The sequence below is a fragment of the Vipera ursinii genome (genome assembly GCF_947247035.1).
Source record: "Vipera ursinii genome assembly, chromosome: 1".
NCBI classification, from domain to species: Eukaryota; Metazoa; Chordata; class Lepidosauria; order Squamata; family Viperidae; genus Vipera; species Vipera ursinii.
In genome coordinates, this window is record NC_139512.1 from 305,623,885 (window position 1) to 305,648,412 (window position 24,528).

General features: G+C 38.4%; 1 protein-coding gene across 3 annotated transcripts; it reads right to left on the minus strand.

Annotated features, from left to right (window-relative positions):
• Nucleotides 1-1,056: 1,056 nt before the first annotated feature.
• Nucleotides 1,057-24,331, minus strand: BROX (BRO1 domain and CAAX motif containing). 3 transcript variants are annotated; one of them, XM_083362824.1, is made up of 13 exons: nucleotides 24,226-24,331; nucleotides 17,429-17,560; nucleotides 17,225-17,331; nucleotides 15,746-15,842; nucleotides 14,730-14,825; nucleotides 13,811-13,883; nucleotides 13,104-13,209; nucleotides 10,320-10,409; nucleotides 9,884-9,969; nucleotides 8,534-8,615; nucleotides 6,929-7,079; nucleotides 4,182-4,341; nucleotides 1,057-3,841 (listed from the first exon to the last, which is right to left on the minus strand). In XM_083362824.1, exons 2-13 carry the CDS (start codon nucleotides 17,527-17,529, stop codon nucleotides 3,755-3,757), a joined length of 1,236 nt encoding a protein of 411 aa, XP_083218950.1. In that variant the 5' UTR covers nucleotides 17,530-17,560; nucleotides 24,226-24,331; the 3' UTR covers nucleotides 1,057-3,754. The 3 variants fall into 3 exon arrangements, with proteins under 3 accessions (XP_083218950.1, XP_083218949.1, XP_083218951.1); XM_083362823.1 differs by having other exon boundaries at nucleotides 24,230-24,327; XM_083362825.1 differs by lacking the exon at nucleotides 4,182-4,341 and having other exon boundaries at nucleotides 24,230-24,327.
• Between the last annotated feature and the right edge of the window lie 197 nt (nucleotides 24,332-24,528).

Consider the following 24,528-nt stretch of genomic DNA (forward strand, 5'->3'; position numbering starts at 1 on the left):
AAGCACAAGCCTGAAGGGGACAGAGCCATCCACTCCCTCAGCAGGTGTTTGAAACCACTTGTGTTGCGGCCCTGAGCGCCAACCTCACAACCGCCCCCTCCTTTTTCCCCCTTCTTTCATTCTCTCTGTTGCGGCCTCAGTCTCTTCCATCTTCTTTTCCTCTCCCCCCCCTCGCGAGCTTGCGATACCTCTCACAGCCCTCATGTTGCCTCCCGGGGCTTGAGACTTTTCCCACTCTCCTCTTCCCGAGGTGCCCAGCTTTACAGAGGGGAAAGCAAAGTAGCCAGATGGCGTGCGCCCTCCCTGAGGACTCATCCTCTGCCTCTCTTGAAAGACAAGGATTTCTCCAGCAGAACAAAGCAGAGGCAAAGACGCCTGCGCTCCACCGCTGCGGAAAAAGAAGCACCGCATTTCCCACCAGTGGAGGCAGTCTGGGTCCTGCGAAAGGCCAAGCAGGAACGAAGCAACCCTCGGGTCTGCGCTGCAGAAAAGCCGGAAGTGCCGGTGTTGCCTGGGCTCCTGCCCAGCTCACTTGTTTGCGTCGAGCCCCATGGGCCCATGGTTACGTCGAGCCCCTTGGGCCCAACACACAAAGGAGGGGGGGAACCCCAGCGCTGGGCTGCCACCTCCCTCCCAGCCTCACCATCCGGGGCTGCTGCCGGGAAGCCGTCAACCCACCAGGAGCTCTTTGTGGACTGGAGCCCATCGGCGGAGGTCGGAGCCAGCCGTATGGAGTCACCAGCTGATCGGCGGCCCCGGATGTGGCCTCCCGGCATTGTGCCCAGCCTTGCTGTGTCGACCCGCCGGGAGCTCTGTGGACTGGAGCCCATCGGCGGAGGTTGGGGCTGGCCGTACAGAGTTGCCAGCTGATCAGCAGCCCAGGATGCGGCCTCCCAGGCACACAGGTGTAAAACAAAGCAACTCAACATGTAAACAGTACGTCCAATTTCCATCTTGTATAGATAGAAAACCCAGCTCTAATTCATCTAAAAATATGCAAATATACAAAGAAACAATTTTAAAATATTGAACATGGAACATATTGATAGTGAATAATTTGATCATTTTAATGAGAAAAGTACATTTGTTGAAAGTAAACCTATATATACACATACATATATCTTAAGAGTGTAAAATGTTATGTCTCATTCAAAATCATATTTTCTGTAATATATAGGAGTCAAAATAATGGTAAATACTTTATCCTGAAAAATCAAACAAGGAGTACTTTAATTTATATTTTATTGATATAATTAAAGCCTAAAGGCCAGGATCAGGACAAAATGCAACAACAATCAAACAGCATGTGAAGATGCATTTGTCTGCATTCTGCAATGGCCAAGCATTAAAGTTAATTTATTCATATTCCAAACATAATATAACTGGGGAGTTTTCAGAAAAAGACAGAATTGTGTGTGGGGGGAGGGTATGTCTGGATTTGTGTGACCATGTGTGTATGCATGCACACGCAACCAAAATAATTTAAAATAGTTGAATCGTCACAAATATTACGTTCTAATTGTAGATGTGTTAGGAAGCCTTTTAAAAATAAACATTACTTCAACTTCCAATTTTATGTAAGCTTCCCAGTGTTTCCATCCTAATTATTGATTAGGTCTATGCTTTTTAAAATTTAGCAATTCTGACAGTATGTTATTTCCCATATCGTTAACCAATAATTTCCTGGGAAACCTTAACAATGATGCAACAAAATGTTTTTTACCACAGCAAGATGACTTTCTGAATCCTTCCCTCAAAAAATGAATACATTAAAAAAAACCTGATGTCTGCAGATTAGATCATTTATATTTTGTAATACTTATTTAATTGTTGCAAACCTTTAAGATATTTATAGTGAAACTGATAATATTGTAACCTTTGTCCAACTGTTAAAGAAACAAAACATGGCTGCGCAAATATGTGGAACTGAATGAATAAAATCTCTCAAAATGTACAATAACTCTAAATGAAATGCATCATACAACGTATTACCAACCAGGTTTATCAAGACTACAGTTCCTTACTATACATTGTGTAGCTCAGATCCATTTGATCACTATTGAGAAGTGCTTGGATATCCTCAAGATCTTTACGTATCTAGTAAAATATGTACAAACATATTTATGTTCATAATTCAAATATTTTCTTGTGACTGATTTATCTTGTTTATTTCAAGTAAGCAGGAAAATATTGACTTGATTTTTGGTGACAGTCAAAACATAGGATTGTAATAGGACAAACACATCAGTTCAATGAATAAACACAAATGGGGCAAAATAAATGCCTAAACATTTTGATATTAGGATTCCCAAAGGTGCAAGGTGATATCCCTAAACTACATTAAATATGCCCACTGTCTTCAAATATAGGTCCAAAAAAAACAAGTCAGAGAAGTTTATAGAAGTTACCATAAACTTAAACAAATCCAATATATAAATTACCAGATTTGATGTCAATTATGCCAAGTACACATTATCTGGAATTCTCCATTTTGAAATTAAAATTTTAATGAAATCAAATTCCATGTGAAAAGTCCTTAAATATCTTAGCTGTAACTTACCTATTATTGATTTTTTTTAATGTCAGAGACTGAAAAACAGCAATGTTTTCTGCTGGCAGCAAGTACACAACTGTTGCCAACAAACTGCATACTGCAGGTTTCTAGTTAGTACATACAGAAGGAAGATATATAGTAATGTAACTGCACAAAATACTCAAAACAGCCTTGTTTGTAGTTCTGTATACCATGAAACAATATTACTGAAGTCTTACAGGACAAATCTCTCACATGTGAACAGAGGTGGAAACCAAGTGACATAAGCAGAGATAAAAAGCATGCTTTGAATTTCAGTTTTTACTCCCAAACGAGATTTGTTCTTGGTATCATCTTTTTGAATCTTCTGGTATCTATCTTTCCAATTACATCAATAAAACTCACTCTTGTGTACCAGTTTCTCTAATTTAACATGCTTTAATACTTTTTGCTCAGGGCTTTTTTCACATATTCAGTTATTACCTTGTGTCATAAATCTAAATGTTTAATAAATAGAATTTATTATGGAAAGCCTCCTTTATTTAGGAAAATATGCTTACTGATTTGACACAGCAGTACTTAAAAGTAACTCCCTAGAAAGTGCCCACATAAAATCAACCATTAGATCTGAAATCCCTTTTGCTATGATTTCCTTTGTAAAATTTGAAGTGCAAAAATCTGTATACCTGCAGGGACTTAATTTATACTGTCTAGAACTTTCCTGTGCTCAACAGTATTTAACTCTTGCTTAAAATGTGGTTTATTCTAAATAACTCGAGGCTTGAATAATTTGTCTTTAAAACAAAGTAATACGTTATTCTCTTGTTTCCTTCATTGTCGTGCAGACCTTAAAAAACCCCTGCGCAGAGCCTCAACCTCATCCCTTGCATTCACCTTTATTTGTTCCAGAATCTAATGCCTGCTCATCTAAATGCTAATTTCCACTATGGTCCCAAACTTTTTTCAATCTAGCTTTAATCTCTTCAATTTCTTCTTCTGAAAGAAAGCCATTCAATCCAGTCAATGAAAAGATGTATGTATGTATGCGTGTGTGTGTGCATATGTGTGCGTGTGCACACATGCATACACACACACAAAGTTGAAAAGGAATGTATTTGTTACAGTATAGGCAGCCAGAAGAACTAGCACAGGATAGGCAACAATAATCCTAAAGTTTACAGAACAGAGTTCACAAAGAGTACTTCTTTGCAATTGAGGATCTTATGAGATCTGGCAGCCGGTGTCTTTTTGAGGCTTTATATCTGGTTCTTTCATAGGTTTCACTTCTTCCTCTGGCTTTGGTTTAGCCTATTAATAAAAGTAAAGTAGAAAACAAATGATGTTGCATTGGGGTTACAATAAAGTTAAAGACTTTTTAAAAATTTGGCAACATATTGCTAAGCACATTGATTTGTGCTTTAAATTGTAAGCCGCCCTGAGTCTTCAGAGAAGGGCGGGATATAAATGGGATTAAATAAATAAAATAAAATAAATATAGCCTTTGAGAAAAGGTAAAACCCCCACCCTTCACAAGATGTTCTCACTTTCCCCTCTATTCCCAGCATTTCTCTTCTCCTGAGTAAGAAAGAACCAATATAAAACATTACAGAGAATATTGGTGAAAAAAGTAACCTATGTGTGTTCTTACACTGTCCTCCTTTGGCCTTTTGGTGAGATCAAATGCAGCAAGGGATTCTGGGGACCACTGAGCATGCACAGCCGGAAATTCAAAAGCAATCGGCTCAACTAGACCATAGTTTGCTTTCAGCTCAAGTTGGGGAACCTCTGGAGGAATCTTTTGGAAGTAACTAAAAGAAAATCAAATTGGATGTTAGCAGTCCTAGTTCTTTTCAATGTAATTCCATATAGTTTAGCACCTATTAAAGCTACATGTTGCTTGCATAACTTAACTGCATGGAATTCACAATCTATACTCCACTTTCACAGATATGACAGGTGCTAAACACACTAAAGATTATTTTTATAACAACATGTACAAACAAGTCAAAACAGAATCCAAGACAAAGAAGAGTTTTAGCACTCCAACTGGCTGAATGGAAAATTGATTCCCCAAATTACTTCATTGTGGCCTTCCATTGTATGTTATGGTTTCAATAATGTAAATTGTAGATTAAAAATTATTCTGCTCTAGGCAGAACTGTCTCATTTAGAACTGAATAATAATGCAAGTCTCTCTCTCTCACTCACTCACTCACACACACACAGTTCAGTGAAGAAGTTGCATGTTTTCGTTTTTTTTTAAAAGGGAGAAAAGCTGGGAAGAATTCGCAGGGAAGAAGGAGAAATATGTATGGGCATCATAATACAACTGTACATCAGATATATCAGATATTATCTTATCATTACATTTGCATTCTGACATTATGATGCATATTGTCATCACTTTTTAATGGTGGTTTGTTGCAGTTGTCAGTGAAGCTAGTGCCTGGTTTGAGAAAAACTACGTTCTGCAAGCTTCCCAAGACCAATTTGTTAAGGCGATACCCTGAAGCCAATAGCAAACCTCAACAACATTGTGCATCTGGGCCAGGAAGGTGCCACTTTCCAGTGGCATCTTCAAATATTTACTGTGTGTCTGCACCATTACAAGGCAATAGACTTGAAGCAAATCTCATCAGTTTGCAATCAGCAATACCACCTTTGGCTAAATCCTTAATTCTAATGAAAGGAAAGAGCAGCATTCCCTTAAGACATATTCGTAGAGTGAGGGGAACATTGTCTTTGAGTCACGCTTGGCTCCTGGTGACCTCCCACACAACTCCATGCAGTTTTTCCTGGTGGCATTTTCAGAAGTGGTCTGCCATTTGCCTCCTTCCTAAGGCTGAGAGCGAGTGACTAGCTCAGGGCTGCCCAACTGGCTTTCACGACTAGACCTCAGGTTTCCTTCTACAGTCCCTTTAAAATAATTTGATGAGACAGTCCAATAATGGGGTACTTAAATAAAGAACGTAACTCCCTAAAAGCAATACGCAGGCAGGTATCTGTACAGCTTTATGCAGACAGTGTGGCAATTCTATCATAAAAACCAGTTGGCTTGAGAAAACCTGTAAAAGTGCTATCCCACTTTTGCAAGAAGGTTGCGTTCAGGACCACTTGGAAGCTGCGGGTAATCCAGAACTCAGGGGCAGGGGCAGTTATGGGCATCTCGTTGTATGCCCCCATAATATAGTTGTTTCATGAGCTGCAGTGGGTACCAGTAGGTTTCTAGGTACAATCCAAGTGCTAGTTATAAAGCCCTTCACGGCACAGAACCTGATTATACGAGACACCATTTGTTTTCTATAGTTTCTGCTCATATAATTCAATCACACAGAATTGTTATTCTCCAGTCCCACTTATTAGCAATGACAACTCTCTCTCAGCATTTTGTTGTGATTCAGGGTCAGCCTGTGGGTTCGGCAGTTGGGTCGGACGACTCAGAGGAGGAGGGGGGTGTTGGAGAGGTTGCTGAGGGGGTTGGAGAGCTTGCTGATGAGAGCCCTCAGCCAGGCCCCTCCCACCTGGTCACGACGCAGACCCAGTTGTGTGAGCCTGACAGCGTGGATGAAGATGACCCACAGCTGGCCCTGTTCAAGGATGCCCGACGCAGGAGGCAGTCAATCAGGAGTAAACAGAGGAAGGCAATGGGGAAGGAGGCAGAGAGAAGCCACGCCCTGAACTGTATAAAAGGGGAATGCGTGGGAGGGCTGGTTTGCTGAAGGCAACCGCTTGAATAGCTCCTGTTTCATGGTTCGTGTCTTGTTCTGTTTGCTTTTGTATCCATAAATTTGGCAGGCTTAGTTCCAGCCTCTTGCCTTCTTGTAAAAGGGGTTGTCCCTGCCTTTTCTGCAGGGCCGGTAGCAGGCTGGTACAGAACACATTTATCCTCTAGAGCAGGGCTCCCCAACACCCAGGTCACAGCCCACTATCAGCCAATGGCCTGTTTGGAAGTGGGCCGTGCAAGCAGCGGGAGAGAGAGTGTGCGTGCACTCCACTTGCATAAGTGGTTGGCGCTTGCGCTCAGACAAATGGGGCTGTGTGCGCATGCCTATCATTTGCATGGAACTATCCCCCTGCCGTTCCCCTCCCCATACCGGGCCAAGCTGGAAAGGTTGGGGACTCCTGCTCTAGAATGACCTCCGCTCTGATCTTATTTAAGAGAGCCCTTAAAACCTGGCTCTTTCCCCAGGATTTGGGCTAGAATGAATGTCATTTCCCAAAATAATTGGTCTCCTAGAGTTTGTGAGGTATTTTTTCCTGAATGTCTATTTTTACATTGTATGATATTCTATGCCATCCACAAACATGGTAAAGTTAAGTGGTCTATTAATTTATTAAATGCAGGTTACAAAAACAACAGACTAAAATGTATTTGTTTGAAAAAAATATACTTACATGAATCCATTTTCTCGCTGAGATTTTTCTAAGGCATTTTTCACTACAGTTCCTAATTTCATAAAGAAGAGATGCCCAGATGGTTTCGCTGTAGTCCCTGGCCCTTTGCTTTCACCATATTCTTTGCATAGCTTTTCCGCCTTGGCATAAACTTTACAAGAAAACAAAGAGTCAGTCTGCGTTCTTGCAGCTTTTTTATACAAGTTTTAATAAAGTGCATTACAAGCAATCCTCGACTTACGACCACAACTGAGCTCAACATTTCCGTTCCTAAGTGAAACATTGGTTAACTGAATTTTGCCCCATTTTACAACCTTTCTTGCCACAGTTGTTAAGTGAATCAATGCAGTTGTTCAAGTTAGTAACGTGGCTGCACAGTGAACCTGCCTTCCCCGTTGACTTTGCTTGTCAGGTCCCAAAAGCTGATCACATGACCTCAGGACACAGCAACCATAAATATGAATCAGTTGCCAAGTGTCTGAATTCTGATCACCTGACCATGGGAATGCTGCAACGGTTGTTAAGTGTGAAAAACAGTCATAAGTCACTTTTTTCAGTGCCTTTGTAACTCTGAATGGCCACCAAAGGAACTGTTGTAAGTCTAGGACAGGGGTAGGCAACCTTGGCTCTTTTATGACTCGTGAACTTCAATTCCCAGAATTCCTGAGCCAGCTGGCTCAGGAATTCTGGGAGTTGAAGTCCATGTCATAAGAGCCAAGGTTGCCTACCTCTGGTCTAGGACTACCTGTACTTCACTTCATAGTCTATTGTATTCAGTCACGGTGCTGTATTCAGTCAATAAAATGTTAAGATAGATACAAGGATATTAGCTACTCAGGGACGTAGGGTGGCAGCTACAATTACACCGGAAAAGAACAATTTTTGAAAAAAAAGTACTGTTTTATGTTATGTTTTTTGTTCCACACTTGATTATAAAAACAAAACCACTATTTTTTATGCATATATAGTGTCAATGCTGCTAACACTGGATGTTCCCGCTTTGACAACTGATGAAAATGCAGCCATTTTCTCTATTCCTTTAACATGCTTTTTCTTGCTTTAGAAATTGTGTGCAGCAGAGATCGTGGGTGGGTGGGGGGTTTGGAATGTAAGCTCAGCTAGCCATAACATAACGCTGTGGTGGGAAACCAAGGACAAGCTGATAACATTTTGGCGGGCTGTGGAGCTAAGGAGAAAGTCGGTGCTTTAAGCTAATTTTTGACAGTTTATTGGGGGTGGGAATTGCACTTTGTTACTTTGTATCAGGGGGAAGGGAATTTAGTGTTTGGGTTCAACTATGTAGTGCCGATACTTTGTTTCCCAAATAAAAGATTCTTTAAGGAAAACAATGCCTCAAAGTTCTTTTGAAGGGTTTCATCTGTTGGAACCATGACATATAACTCCTATATGAATTTTTTTAAAAAACAGGATATGATCTTCTCCCTGCAGACTAGACTGTCACAAGCAATTCTACCACAGTAATCCTTACACATCTCAAGAATTAAAGTTAGGCTTTGATTATTCAAATTTATGAATTCTTGAGTATTTACTAATTTTAATGTTGAGAAATGCAGTTTATTCTATAAACTATGAAAAAGCACTTACATTTTTCTGCTTCTTGTAGAGACCTAATAGAGTCTCCACATTTATCGCTGGCCAAGAGGGTCTGACCATGGTAGCAATAGGCCTGGGGGAAACAAGACTTTATTTAATATTCTTGGCATGCTCTGGGAATTACCTTAATTTCTTATTTACTTTAGAAGTGAGGACAGAAGAGTGAACTTCAAGATTTGGAAGGCATAGAGCTAAGAGAGAGCAATTAGCTGTTTCTATAGCTCTTACTACTAAAGTACTTTGCAAAATAAAGGCAGGCTGTTCCAGCTAAACATGTTCACTAACACACTTACAGTAACAGAAGGATTTTGATATATGGTAGTTAAATCCATTAAAAAAGACAAGTACCTGCTCTATGTTCTCAGCTATCCCAGCACAGAGCAAAATAAAAAAAAATTATGCATAAAAATGGGTAATTATACTCTGCCATGTTTTATTTGAGACAATATACTGCTCCCTCTGCTGAACAGACATGAGGCAAAGAAATGTGCATTACTTCAAAAGGTTTAAATTTACCATTGACTGTTGAATTTACCATTAATTGGGATTTTTCAAACAGAACATACATGAGAAAGTATACTTTACAGATAACAGGGAATATTCTTTGAAAGAAAGCAACAAACACTGATTTACCAAACAACTGGCTTGGTTCACTATTTGGAGAAAAGTCTGCTTGCCTGAAATTTAGATTAAAATTCAGATATGCAGATTGGCAGATATGCAGATCAATCAAATCCAAAGTCCACTATCCTGAAGTCCATTAAATCAAAAGTCTACTACATATCATTTCACTCTTAATCCCAAGATCAGGAAAAGTTTGTATGTATAATAAATTAAGAAGGGAAGATGTAGTATATGGACGACATGTATTCCACTATTTGTCCAATAAGATACAACAAAGGTGAAAGCTCCAGGCGCTATCTTTAAAACATATCATTTGATAGGTCCCAAGATGCATGCTTTCTCTGTCCTAGGACCTGATTTCTGGAAAAACAGCAACTTCCTGAAGATAAGAGTAGTTTGGATCCTGCTGTCTTTTAAAGGAGTTTTGAAGGCCTGGCTTTTCCTCCCAAGCTCTGATTTAGGGGACGGAGTGCCTTCTGAATGTAACTGTATTAAAATGCTGAGAATATTCATCCTCTGCTATCACCATTGTTTTATTGTTTTGGATTTTATTGTTTCAGAATCATTCTGAGTTGAGCTGCCTTTGATTTATAAATACATGAACTCCAAAAGACTTTCAAAAGATTGCTTGAATAACATAGATTGCTATTTTATATAACAATTTCATAGCCCTTTGAAAATAGTTTTAAATTTGTTTTTAAAATGCTGAATGCTCACGTAAGCCATATAGAAGCATGATTTCAACTGTAGGTATTTTCTCCACTTCATTGTATATGATGGATCCAGACTAGATAACATTTGATCTAGGAAAAGATAATATTTTTAAAACAGTAATCTATTCATTAATTTATCTATTTGCAATATCTGCTAATTCAGTGTTAAAGCCCTGATTAAACCAAAATATTGTCTGTAGAGATACATTTGCCCATGAATCAGATATATTCCAAGCCTCAAAAGTGAAAAATTTATGCTGATTTCTTGCCCTCAGTCACCATAAAAAGAAAAGTAAATAATAATCAAGCAAGTTTACCTGTATACAGATTTCATTTTTTTATCCATCGTACTTCCTTGGTGCTCTGTCCACAGATAAGATTCTGTGCCTTAAAACTGCATGAAACATTCACCAACTTTTAATTAAATAATATTAACATACCTGCTTTTTGATAGAAATTGGCTGTTTCATAGGCCAAGGCTGCTATTAGACCAGGATTGTGTTTCAGCTCAATAGCTCTGGCAATTGTCACTAAGACAGAAATGAGAAACTACTATAAATATCACCTTGTATTCCATTTATTTCTCTAATTTATGCGTCTCTAAATGCCTAAAACCTGCTCAGAATGCAATATATATTCCTTTCTCTTTTTTCTTACTTATAATGTTCTGAGAACTGAGTTGGGATATTAGCCTCTGTGAGAACTGAGTCTCCGTCCTTGAATTTATATTCAAAGAGATTGTTGTGTAGGCACATTTTTGTGTGTGAAATTATAACTGATTCCATTTTCATCTTCATTGTACATATGTATGGATAGGAAATCCCTATGGCAGACTGATAGTAGGAGGGGAAGGGAAAGGCATGGGAATTTACAATCTTGATGGCAGACCTGGCTCTGTTGCAGGTTGCCACTATGCCAGCATGCAAGGCAGGACTTCAATTTGCTCTGGCACACTGATAGGGGATGGATATTTGGAAGAGGGGGATAGTTACAGTAACCTCGTGATATAGATCCCCATCTGGTGAAGTTTGGTCTTAAAGCATATTTATTGGACAGGTGATGGGTTTTATTGAGACGACAGATGTTCTTAAATGCTCACAGGGAATGTCTAGGCCAGCTGTAGGCAACCTTGGCTCTTTTATGACTCGTGGGCTTCAACTCCCAGAATTCCTGAGCCAGCATGGCTGGCTCAGGAATTCTGGAAGTTGAAGCCCACGAGTCATAAAAGAGCCAAAGTTGCCTATCCCTGGTCTAGGCACTAGAACAGACATGTCAAACACAAGGCCCGGGGGCCGGATCCGGCCCGCGAAGTGGTTTCATGTGGCCCACGAAGCCATCCTGGAAACAGTGAGGGAACAGCCCCCACTGTCTTGGCCCTGGCCCAGAGACCCTCCTTCTGCCAGAGCCCCTCAGATCTGTCCCACTCCTGCCCAGGCCCCTATAGGCACCCTTGATGCAAACGATGTAGAGCTGGCCACGCCCACCCAGTAGGCCATATGCACTCTAGCCACGCCCATGCAGTAGGCCACGCCCACCCAGGCCATACCCACCCGGCCCCCTGAGGGCAACCACAATGCTGATGCGGCCCTCAATGAAATTGAGTTTGACACCCCTGCACTAGAATCAACGATGATGCTGTGTGACTTCACTGATTTACGGAGGAGGGAAATGGAAGAGGCCATTGAAACCCTTGCCCTTATCCAGTGCTATGGATTCCAGACTTCTTTTTAATACTTTGGTGAACACTGAGTAATTAAACAATGGGAAGACGCCTAAATCATAAGTAGTACAGGTGGTCCTAAACTTATAACAGTTCATGTAGTGACCGTTCAAAGTTATGAACTGAAAAAAGTGACTTATGACCATTTTTTCACGCTTATGACCATTGCAGTACCCCATAAACACGTGCTGAAAATTTAGATGCTTGGCAACTGGTTCATACTTACGGCTATTGCTGTGTCCCAAAGTCATGTGATCAACCTTTTCACAACCAAATCAATGGGGAAGCCAGATTCACTTAACAACTGCAGTGATTCACTTAACAATTGTGGCAAGAAAGGTCATAAAATGGGGTAAAACTCACTTAACAACTATCTCACTTAACAACAGAAATTTTTGGCTCAATTATAGCCGTAAACTGAGGACTACTTATATATGCCATTTTCTATGACACTATCCCATCCATCCCATCCTAAATAAATAACTTTTTCTGTTTACTATGTGAGACTATGTGCTTGTACTTATTTGGGAAACTGCAACAGGTGTATACGGCGAGGTACTCAGTAAAGCACCTATACACAGGTTAATCTCTGTCAAAGCAAATGCATGGTTGTCAATTAGTTATTAAGCCAAAGTTCTGCTTCGGGCATTTAAAAATTAGAGCATAATTCCTAATATACCACATCACTGCCAGAGACCCTGTTAGATTTTTAAGATCATCAGAGATACTTTTGCTACTTGTACCGGATAAGTATTATGTTGTTATTATAGGTGGGCAGGCTTGCAGTTTAGGATTTTTTTCCCCTCTAAAATTCATGAGGTGTCTGTTATTAGGCAATTTATTACATCCTGCTTTTTATTAATAATTCCGTGAATGCTGGTTTTGGAAGGAATAAGGGGCAATGTAATACATTATGTTGGACTATGTTCTACCATTCAGCTCTCCAGCAGAACAAATTGTTTTAAAATCCTCAGAGAGGAAGTCCCCAACATTTCTCAGATGCAAAGTTAGTAATATAATAATAATAATAATAATAATAATAATAATAATAATAATAATAATAATAATAATAATAATAATGAGGAGGAGGAGGGACCTTGGAGGTCATCTAGTCCAACCCCCTGCTCAGGCAGGAAACCCTATACAATTTCAGACAAATGGCTGGCCAGTCTCTTCTTAAAAACTTCCAGTGTTGGAGCATTCACCACTTCTGGAGGCAGGTTGTTCCACTGATTAGTTGTTCTAACAGTCAGGAAGTTTCTCCTTAGTTCTAGGTTGCTTCTCTCCTTGACTAGTTTCCATCCGTTGCTTCTTGTCCTGCTTTCAGGTGCTTTGGAGAATAGCTTGACTCTGTGGCAGCCCCTGAGATATTGGAACACTGCTATCATGTCACCCCTCGTCCTTCTCTTCATTAAACTAGACATGCCCAATTCCAGCAACCGTTCCTTATATGTTTTAGCCTCCAGTCCCCCAATCATCTTTGTTGTATTTATTGCATAAATACCTTCTTGTGCTTCAGCTTGACATTGGATAATATAGGAATCTATTAGTCGAGCTTCTAAATCCCTTCCTTTATCTACAGGAGTGATCAATTTAGGAATATGGCTTTCCTAAAAAACAACAACACGCAGTTTAGGATTGGAAACTGTGGCTGCATTTAATTAACTAATGAAGCATCTAAAGATATATGAGAACTTAATAACTATCAAGCATACCCATATTAAAACTGCAACCATTCTACCAGACATTTATCAATTTAAGAATGGCATCTAATATTTTAAAATCTCCTTCATTGAGCCACTTTGTTTAGGGAATAATTTTTTAAACTTTCTATTTACGCAAGGAATAATGGGAAACGTGTGCATCCCCCATGTAAATTTTGCAGTGGAACAATTCTAAGAACGTAGTCTGTGTGTTCTACCTGAAAATCTGGAACTATTTTTAACCCTATAAATTAAATGTCTTTTAATAATAATATGTGGATCCTAATGAGCTACTATAATAAGAGAAATAATGAGTTGAGCATGCTTCAGAAATGTTTTGGAAGAAGTATTTCAGAATCCACGTATGCACTGCACATTTCTATCCATTATTCATTAATGCTGCCTTTCTTTTTTCATTCAGACTTCTGTGCCAGCTTTAAAATGTCATTTGAATCTTGCACTGAAGTCAAAGAAAATGCAACTTTTCTGGAAAAAATATGTATTTTACCTTTAAATGTTTGAAAATCCCAGCTGCTATTTTCATACTGCGATGGACATCTTTTGCTTCATCTTCTGTTATGCTAAACATTAGCAATTCATTAGTATTGAAATGCTTTAGGAATTTTACACATCATCCATCAAATTTGTTAATATTATTGCTAGCCAAGTTCTTTTGCTTAATAATATTGCTTAGCCAAGTATTGTTTCCTTTATTTCATGTTTGCTCAGCAAATAATATACCATATTTCTAAGGAATAAAAAAAATTAAGTAGTACAGGGAACAAATATCAGGCTCCTTGGTTCATCTAACCCACTACTCTCTACTATTGGATGCAGAACTATGATGCACACTGCTGAATAAAAATCTGATTATCACAACACTGTTGTACTTTAATTGGAGTAACTTTAAGCAAATATCACTCTGGCTAATGTTTTACTGGCTAAGATATTCATTATTTAATCAAATTAATTAAATCACTGAATAAGGTATCCATTACTAATCCAAATGGTTTATTTGGCATCTAAAAACTAAGACAGTGATGCTAGCCAAGTTTCCTGCAACTAGTCTGGGCTGTAAAGATCCTATAGCTAATCAGAATTCACTCAAATCAAGGCTTCTGAAAGGTATCTTACAAAAAAAAAGCCAACTAAGAGAGAAGCATACACTCATCATATACACTATTAATGGAACCATATCATGTTCTGTCATTAATTGTGATATCAGGTGTTACTGTTACTATATTAATTTTTTTCTTTTGATTTCATATTTTAGATGAATTTTATAGAGTAAATGACTTTACTCTAAATAGCAATTTAAGCTGCAATTCTATGAACAGTTTAGCAAAACCAAACCCACCAATTTCATATGGGCTTAAGGTATGTTTTTAACTTTCTGACATTACTCTAATTAAAGTGAAAATACTTACTCTTCTTTTCCAGCTAATCTTGATGCATATTTAGTATACCACAAGGCCACATTAAATCCCATAGAAATTAATTCAAACACGGCATCTTGCTGGGCACTAAGGGAAGAAAGGAAAAAAACCTTGTCTTTTGCAGAGTTTATAACACTTCTGAAGTACAAAACATTGCAACGCTTCCACTTATCTTTTAGACATAAGGCACAATGCTACAAAATATATTTTCAGGAATGTCACATTGAGTTTAAAGAGTCTTGCTTAATTCTTTTTCATTCCTTCCTACCCCAAATCATGAGAACAAACTTCCGAAGTATTGAAATGTTCACGCAGAACTTTGTTCTGACTGAAACAATTCATGTTTTGTTTTAGACTGGTCAGGAATGTCCAGAGTGTGGTGCTTTTACAGTTCTTCCCTTCAGAATGAAAATATCGAAGTAGCGGTCAATCAAGTTACCACCATTCTTTTAAAATATTTATTTGAGCGCTACTATTAAATTACAGACAACAGGTTTTTTTATAGAAGTGGAAACTTTGCTTCACCCAATATAATAACATTGAAAAAATAAATTTCATCTTGACTAAGATTAATTTATCTAAGCATATACTGTCACACAAAGGCTTGTTTTTAATTACACAAATCCCGAGGAGACATAATGTTAAGAACTAACCACATAAAAGATTACAAAACATATACTCACTTCTAAATGTCATTATCTTGCCAGTAATGTGGGCAATATTTTTATGAAATCTGTTGTATTTGTGTGTACAGTATAGTCCATTAGACAATGAAAAAAGATGAAGTTATAACAAAAATCACACATGGAGATAACTGCAAACCAAGGTTTCAAGTAATCCCACTGATGAAATATGTTCTGTCATAAGATGGCTCTTTCAACGTATGAAAGAAATATAAGAGCATTTTTTTAAAAAAATTCCATAACATCATTATAGTAATCCATTAAGTTATTTACTCTTTGTACTAAAAACTACCTTAAGATTTGAAAATCATACTATATGTATACCTTGGTATTTGTCCTTGCAACGTGTCGGTCCATTTAAAATTCTGAATGTATCTCAGTTTGCTATCCTGTGAAGAGTTATCCAGTGGAACTATAAAGCCTGTTAAAATAATGCCAGTATTAAAATAGTACATCCCCTACAAATCAAAATGCACTTTAAATAATCATTTATTTTCATTTTTTCCTATATTTTTTATTGATGATGTGATTGTTAATACAGTATAATTTTTTTAATATTTAAAATGCCTGGTATTCAAAATTAGCCCCAGAGTTCCTTTTCACTTGGCTGATTGGGGATCAGTTTTATACTATATTTAGAGATCAATTCTATCATTTCTTTAGTTAAATTCAAAGTAATTGACATTCCATTTCACAGCAACACCAGACAAAAAATGCTAGGAAACGAGCCAAGTAAGATAATGCACTAAGTATAGGAGAAAAAGGGGGGAAAAAGAAGAAAATGATGCCCCCTCATGTCAAAAGAAATTGATACAAATGGAAAGTCCTTCTGCTCACGTGAGGGGTCTTACATTATCCTATATCATTCCAGAAGCCCTCCCCCAAATGGCTTCTGAAAGGGGGAACAGATGGTGAAGCCTCATCACAAGGAAGACATTCAGTTTATATATTATAACAAAAGAACATATACTCTATACGTGCTAACTGCAAATTTATGTTCCAAAAGACAATCTTTAAGTAGCTAAAAACTGCATTATCTAGACCCCATTTGTCTTTTGGAAAATCTCAACGTGCTCTCCCATAGGACTCGGTTGGTTAGACAGCCTGTAAACTATTATTGGCTTTTCCTTGGCAAACCTTAAGAGGCTTTTATCCTTCTGCTGTTTTTTTAAAAAATGTTTTAATAGGCTGTTAGCCATCCTGAAGTTGCATTTGCAAGGCAGGTGGCCAGATAAATCAATTAAAGAAAGAAATTTTAGTAAATTTCACGATTTGTACCATGTGCAAAAAAATTCAAGGGATTTCCCTGACAGACTAATAGGAAATGAGCACTGCACTGTACACGGAGACAATGGCTGTAGAAGAAAAAGAAGGCATGGCATGGTACCCTGAACAGGAATACGGCACTGAAATATCGTGTGGCAGATAGCTTTCATGGTTTTAAAAACTAAGATCTGTTTGTTAAAAAAAGAAGAAAGGGGAAAGAAACACATAAAAATGAGCAGTATAAACTCAATGGGCTGGAAATGGGGAAAGTTCTCAGTGGAAGAGACCTTGATAAAAATAGAAGCAACTCTCTGTTGATGTTGTTTAAAGCAGTGTTTCTCAACCTCAGCAACAGTATGGACTTCAACTCCCAGAATTCAACTGCCAGCATGCTGATTAGGGAATTCTGGGAATTTAAAGTCCACGCTTCTTAAAAGTTGCTGTCAGGTTTTGGCAATTGTGTGACTAAAACTTAACAGCACAGTCAAAACAACTTCCACAATTCACTTTCCCAAATAATTGAACTTTTCTTTTTACCTTTCAAGAGTGAAAAATAGGAATCAGTTGCATTTTTCATCATATCTGGATTACAACTTAAATCAGTAAAAAGTTCCAGGAGCCGTGCTCTTGATAACCTTAAATCACTATATTAAAGGAGAAATAAAACAAAAAGATACTTCTCAGATGTGCATTGTTTTCTCATATTAACTCACATTTGTGTATGTTCTTACAATCACTTACTTGCAGATTTTTGTCGCAGCTGGAGTTGTGGCTACTCCATAGTAATTGAATGAAACAGGAGCTGTAGCCTTTAAAGGGTTTCGATGAAACCAGTGAGTCATTCTCTTCCTAAAAGATTAGATTACAGCAAGACTAAAATAAAGAGGAGAAAAAATTATTGATTTTATATAACTTCAAACATAACACTTAAAATCTGTTTAATACATTTCACTTTTCTATGGAAAGACATTGACATACACATATGCATATATTTTTATGTTACAGAAAGAGTCAGAAAGAAAATAAACCTAGCCAGATGTTTGAATAAACATGCAAAGGGTTGTCCTATATGAAACATTATATTAGATGTGATGTACAACACTGATATTCTAGACTAACTCATGACAACTGTGGAAGAAAATCACTTCTTTTAAGAATCAGTAAGATAGTTATTCAATTTATAAAACTGCCTTTCTCAGATGCATGACTCTAGGCAGCATTATAATTGTTGCACCTTGTTTAGTATTAATATTAGGAATAAATATAAAAAACAATTAAAACCTAAAACTTTTTTTTTAAAAAATCAAAATTAGAAGTACAGTAAATGCAAGTCTCAATAGAATTTGGAGGGTCATTGTAGATGCTCCTAATGATGACCAGAGATTGAAAGCATTTGCTCCTCTTCGGGAAGTGCTAATTTTCATTCAGTTTATGAATGGTGAATGGGACTGTGGATATGATCAGGGTGCAGGCCACTCCTGCTCTGGGCCACATTATTTTCACATGATTAAGAGCCAGTTGTTGCCTCTTCCTTTTAGCCTGCTGAAAAGAAATAAAATAATGGGTTTAAAGCTGTTTTCCGCAGAGTCTTTGCATCCTTTAATATTGTAAAATGTCTTATGATTATGAAGAAAAACTGTTTCAAAATGGAGCTTTTGAGTTGTCAGAAATGAATGCAGATATGTGATGGGGGAGACAAAATGTCATTCATGAAGAACAAGGAAGTTCTTAAATGCTGTGCAGTTGTGTGTAGTGTTTTTTTTTAATATGACTATGTTTGTCATGTTTCTTTTAATACTTTTGTTTTGCTTCTCCCACGGATTTAAACACCAGTAGATGACATCACTGCTGTCAGAAGTGGTGGAACCTTTCATAAGAACATTATGTGAAGAATCTTGGAAGGCACTTCTTTTTATGTTTCTCTTTCCTCTTTTTCAACTTTTTTACTTCTTGCACTTTCTTCTTTCCTTTTTTCTTTATATTCGTGTTCGTTTTTAATTTTATTTATGTTTAAAAGTTTTAATTTTATATAGAGATGGAACAGCTGTGACAAACAGTCCTGGATGATGCCTTTTTATGGGAGTTACACATTAGGCTGGTGAAAGCTTTGAAGACTCCTTTTAAAGTTGTAGAAAAGTTTAATGTGGGCTTCTTTAAAGACAGGTGGTGAAAGATCAAATCCTGCAATGCCATAGAAATGATGTAAAAGGACTGTGCAGAGCAAAAGGAAAATACAAAGTTGGACTATTTGATCAGAGATACAACTATTGCTATTTCTGATATCTCCTAATAGATTTTTTGCTGAACGAGGATTGTGAAAGATGAAGATGAAAGAGGATGGTTTCTGCATTGTATACAAATTAGGCTAAGGGAAGAAGAGGGTTTTTTTATTTGTAACTTTAAAAGAGAGTGAAAAGCTAGCATATTGTCTTATGCTTGGTATGATGAAAATTGGAAGCCACTTTTTTATCTTTGTTGCTTTTTTCTTTTCTCTTTCTGAAGATTTTGAACTTTTTTCTTTTTTCTTCTACTTTACTTTGCATTAGTTTTAGTTTACTAAAACTTGAATAAAATTGTTTTTTAACAAAAATAATTTCATACACATGTGAGACAAAGTTCTTTTTCCTTCTTTCTTCCTTGAAAATGGTTGATATTTGTTTAACTCTTCTAGATTGAAGAAACATTTTGTTAATGACATATCACTGCTTCTTTTAATCAGGAAGACCTATACCTTCAAGCATTAATTACCTCCATAAACATGGAACCAGTTCTTTCTGAACATTTTAATAAGCCAGGAAAGGCCAAGAGAATTGAGCAAAGAGAGGTTGGCCCTCACTTCTTCAGATATACTTTTTGCATCCTTGAGATCCAAAAACTGATGAGAATTCAGAACTGCAGAAGCAGTTGTCATGGTTACATCATCAGTTTCTGTTCCAAGAGAACAGAAGGAGCCAGTATACTGTACTATTGGAAAACAAGGGATTCAGACTCAAATGCACATTCCACAGAGTTTGGAACCAATCAATCTCTAGGCTCAGCATAGATGGTTCTCGAGAGAATAAAATGAGTGTAGTCCCCCTCTGTAAGACAGATTGAACAAGAGGCAAACAACAACAACCATGAACTCTAGGTTGAGTAAATTTGCTTTTATCTGCAAAGAACACAGTAAATTTGCCAGAAGAAACCCTCAACTGCTACGTATCTCCAGTCCCATCATTCTATTGCAGAAAAGCTGCATAGTGCAGAAAAACAATGTTGGCATGTTCTATATAGACACAGTGCAGATCTAAAATAAGACATTATTATTATTTTCATTGCCACGGAATATTGCTCCAAATAGACTTTAGTCCCTGCTTGATTTGATTCCCGCAATACATTCTTTATTTCCATTTACACTGTTACCTTTCTGGTTAATTTGTTTCAGCTCTTCAATAACTGAGCAGCCGATTTAGCTGTTTTGTGAGGGGTTTTAAAAAAGATGTCTCAAACTGAGATTATAGCGATAATCTGGGATCGCCTATAAGTGCTTCCTACAAATGCTCCCTATGACAAGACTGTAAAACATTGGTCTCCAGCATGTTTTAGAGCAGGGGTCTTCAAACTTGGCCCTTTTATGACTCATGGACTTCAACTGCCAGAATTCCTCAGTCAGGCACACTGGCTGCAGAATTCTGGGAGTTGAAGTCCATGAGTCATAAAAGGGCGGAGTTTGAAGACCCCTGTTTTAGAGCTCTGAAGATGGAAGAGTCAGCTTTGCCCGAGCTACAGTTTGGAATCTTCTATACAGGCACTGGATTTGCCTACTTCCTTTCTTAATTGTTTCTTAGCCATTGGATATGGCTTGTATATTGCTTTTGGGTATTAAGAATCTCCAGAAAGACATGTTTTTATTATATTGGATGATTTTCTTTCAATCCTTAGCGAAAGAAGTTTTATGTATATTTAAAAACTTTATTTGGAATTGAACTGATTTTGGAAAGTTTTTAAACAAACTAAGGAGCCAGACTGACTAGAAATAAGACGAAATGATTACACTGTAAAAATATTTCCTGTGATTTGTTTAAAATCCTATTAAAATTATGTGAATAATTTGAATTTAAGCATAAGAAATCTTTCCCTGGGAAAATGTTGTGGATTAAAGAAAAACATAAGAGGAGATCCTGAAGGCTGGTTACTAGAAGCAACCAGAAAGAACTAAAGATAATTATAGCAGTCCTTGACTTACAAACCTTCCTGCAATGACAATCTGAAACTACAACCACCCTTGAAAAAGTAACTTGCTACCCATCTTTGAAGTTACAACCACCATACCACCTGTGGTCATGTCATCACAATTTGAGAGCTTGGCAACTGGCAACATCTAATACAGAATGGCGAAAAAGTTTTTGGCACAGTATCATGTCCTGTTTTCAGAATTTGCAGGAGGATTGCTTTTGGAATTGCCATTGGGACTTCGTAACTGCTAGTGTTACCCTCCTAAATTAGCTCATCTTTATCTTTTAGGACACCAACTTTATCTAATAATCTTGAAGGAACATGGTCAAAGTCTGATATCAAAGCAGAGTGTAATTTCTATTCAGTAATCCTTTAAACCTCTGCCGATTAAAAAGTCCTTCAAGAACGACCGATTTGTATATTATTATACTGCATCAAATTGGAAGACTTCTTAAGAAGGGAATGGATTCTTTGCATCTCCAGGGCAAGACTTACACAAGTCCTTGAGTTATAACTACAACTGAGTCCAAAATTTCTGTGCTAAACAAGACGGTTGTTAAGTGAACTTTGCCCAATTTTACTACTTTTCTTGCTACAGTTGCTAAGTGAGTAAAATGAACCTGGCTTCCCCATTGACTTTGCTTGTCAAAAAGTAGAAAAGATGAACATGTGACCTCAGGACATTGCATTGTAATTTTGAACGGTCACTAAATGAATGTTTGTAAGTTGAGGATTACCTGTACTGCGTAACCTTAGATATTTTCCCAATGCAACATAGTAAAAAAGACCAACTCCTTTCTCAAGTTTTACATAAGAAAATTCTCGCATTGCTTATTAGTCCTGGACAGAAAGTTGAACAATGAGCAAGACAAAGGTTTCCCTTATTTATCCTGCCTCCACTACATGTAATGAATCAAGTTTTTCCCATGTTCTGGCTTAAACACAGTAACAGCCAAAATGTTCATCTAAAAGAGACAAGGTAAATACTCCTTCATATACAGATAGTCCTCGACTTATATCCACAATTGAGCCCAACATTTCTGTTGCTAAGCAAGGCAGCGTGAATTCTGCTCCATTTTACAATATTTCTTGCCACAATTAAGTGAATCACTTCAGTTGTTAAGTAACATTGTTAAGTGAATCCGGCTTCCCCATTAACCTTGCTTGTGAGAAGGTAGCAAAAGGTAATCCACGTAACCCCAGGACACTGCAACCATCCAAAACATGCCAGTTGCCAAGCATCCAAATGTTGATCATGTGGCCAGGGGGATGCTGCAATGGTGGTAATGGTGAAAACTGGTCATAAGTCACTTTTTCAGGGCTATTAACTTTGAATGGTCACTAAACGAATGGTTATAAGTCGAGGGCTACCTGTATTGAACTTTTTTTTTTTAAAAAAAAGAAAAAACCCGGAACCATTAAAAAGAGCTTGCATCAGTGCTCGGAAATTCTGCCCATCATTGCAACACACAGGCCTTCTGTGGCTCTACAGTAATTGCGCTTCCTTCCTAGCAGACAGCAAAGCGAACAGTATAAATCCAAGACTCTCTCAGCACATACTTTGTCTCCGCCTTTTCTCCTTAGAGTGGGGCTGCTCTATTTTACCTTCTCGATTTCCAGCGGACTCTTGCCAGCAGTAGCCACTACCGTACAGATCTACGGAAATCAGTTCAAGGAGGAGGAGCCGCATCCCCAGATCTATGGAAGGAAAGCGGCAAGGCCCGAGTCCACCTCTCGGTGGCTCTGCTGAAAAGTAAGCCCGGGCAGCTTCACTGCAGGGAAGAGCATTCGCCTCTTCCAGTCTTCTGTTCGACTGGGAAATGCGCGCCTGAACCCATTTGCTGAAGACACTATGATGATTTCTAATCGACAAGCTTTTCGGTTTGGAGGATCACCTCGATTAAATCCGGTCTCTTCTCTTTTTCTCCAGCTATTTTCAATTACTTTGAAAAGTGGTCGTTCGAGTTATGTTCGGCTGTTGGAAACCCTGGTGCTCCCCGTGCTTCGGATCAGTAGTCCCATGTCACTGACAGGGACCGACAGGCCTTAGCGTCTATATATTTGAAGGATGCTGCGGTACAGTGAGCACATTGATACGGGTTTGTAGCAATTCCCTGCTGAACTCTCCGAAGCACAACTGACTATAATAAGAAACAGTATGCTAATCCGAATGGGCTTTCCATCGGATATACAATACCGCTTTTGGGGGGGGGTTTTCATCCACCGTTTAAAACCACACCCCAACCTTATTAATTTGCCGAGGCCTTAAGGGGATTTCCTCAAGCCTCAAAGTCAGGCTCTTTTCTGATAATGATTGTTTGCACCTCTAAGTAGTCTCACTGATTATAGCGAAGGAGGACCCGCTGAGTTAACAGAGCAGAGGCCACGCCCACTCATAGCTGGCAAGCCTCATTGTTCTCTCCTTTAAGTACAAACTGGGCTGTAAACATCCCGAGGAGCCTGCCCGGGAATAATCCTCTATTTTCTCACTCTCTGTGGGCTGTTTAGCCTGACGCATTGAGATTCTACTATGTTCATATCCCCTCCCTGAAAATACCATCCTATTTTCGTCAATTAAGACTGCGTCCACTTTAAAGGATTCACATTTCCTCCACCTCTGCTTATAACGACATTAAGCCTGTTTCTCTTATTATTTTCCTAAAGGGCTTGTCTTTACAGAGCCTCCACAACTTTATCCCTGTCTTGAGGACACCAGACAATAGGTAAAGGATGAGACGAACAAGCGGACGAAAAAACAAAAGCAGTCTTGAGTTAAAACAATAACGATATTCACAAATCGTTTAAGGTTAATAAAGTCTTGCAACAAAGGCGGAAATGATTGGTTTAATTCTATTCCATTCTCGAAATTGCGCTGTGATTGGAGGTCCAGAGATTTGTGGATCGTTAATAGTAAAATAAGGCTAAGAAATCTTAAAAAGGAAAAGGGGAACGATTCATTCGAGAAGTAGTAACTATTTAAACACGGTTTTTTCCTTAAGTGGCCCGGAAATATCCAACTGATCGTGTATACATAAGACTAAACGAAATAAAGCTTGGGAATGCAAGGAGGTGGGAAAACAATCGTTTCGGCATTAACTCTCAACAGAGCATATTTCACAAAAGAATAAAAGGTAATCACTATACTGAATGCATTTAATTCCATGATCAACCGTCTGGTGCAAGGCTGGACCTTGGAAAACAATCCAAGAGCAGCAGGAAGCCGCTACGAGTCATCACTGCCAGCGTTCAAGTGCGGTAAAGAGAGGAGAAAAAAAAAATACAAGCGCCTACGATATAATAAATAGAAGCTTCCTACCACTCACCCACCTCGGAAGATTCTCTACTCTATCCCAGAGATCCAAAAATTGTGGAGGAGTTAAAGGATAACTTCTGTAGGGTGACCTCGGCAATAATAAACCAAGAAAAACCCGCCCGACTCCCTAGGCACCAATAGTCGAAAGTCACGTGGCCTTCCTGGACCTGGCAAGGTCTCGCTAACCGGGCGGAAGCGCTTCACGTAATGGTAGCATCGAAATCGGGCCGGGCAGCTCTCGGCTAGCTAAAGGCATGAATGCCCCCGAAGGAGTGCCATGGCTTTCTATGCAGCTCAGTTGCTCGACAAACCA

Bases quoted from the DNA above. Each gene is read 5' to 3' on its own strand.
- BROX (XM_083362824.1), bottom strand. From the start codon at position 17,529: ATGACTCACTGGTTTCATCGAAACCCTTTAAAGGCTACAGCTCCTGTT. The intron at 13,884-14,729 runs GTAAGTATTTTC...GCTAATGTTTAG, and splicing joins AGATTAGCTGGAAAAGAAGA to CATAACAGAAGATGAAGCAA. The intron at 3,842-4,181 runs GTAAGAACACAC...TTTTATTAATAG, and splicing joins AAAGGCCAAAGGAGGACAGT to GCTAAACCAAAGCCAGAGGA.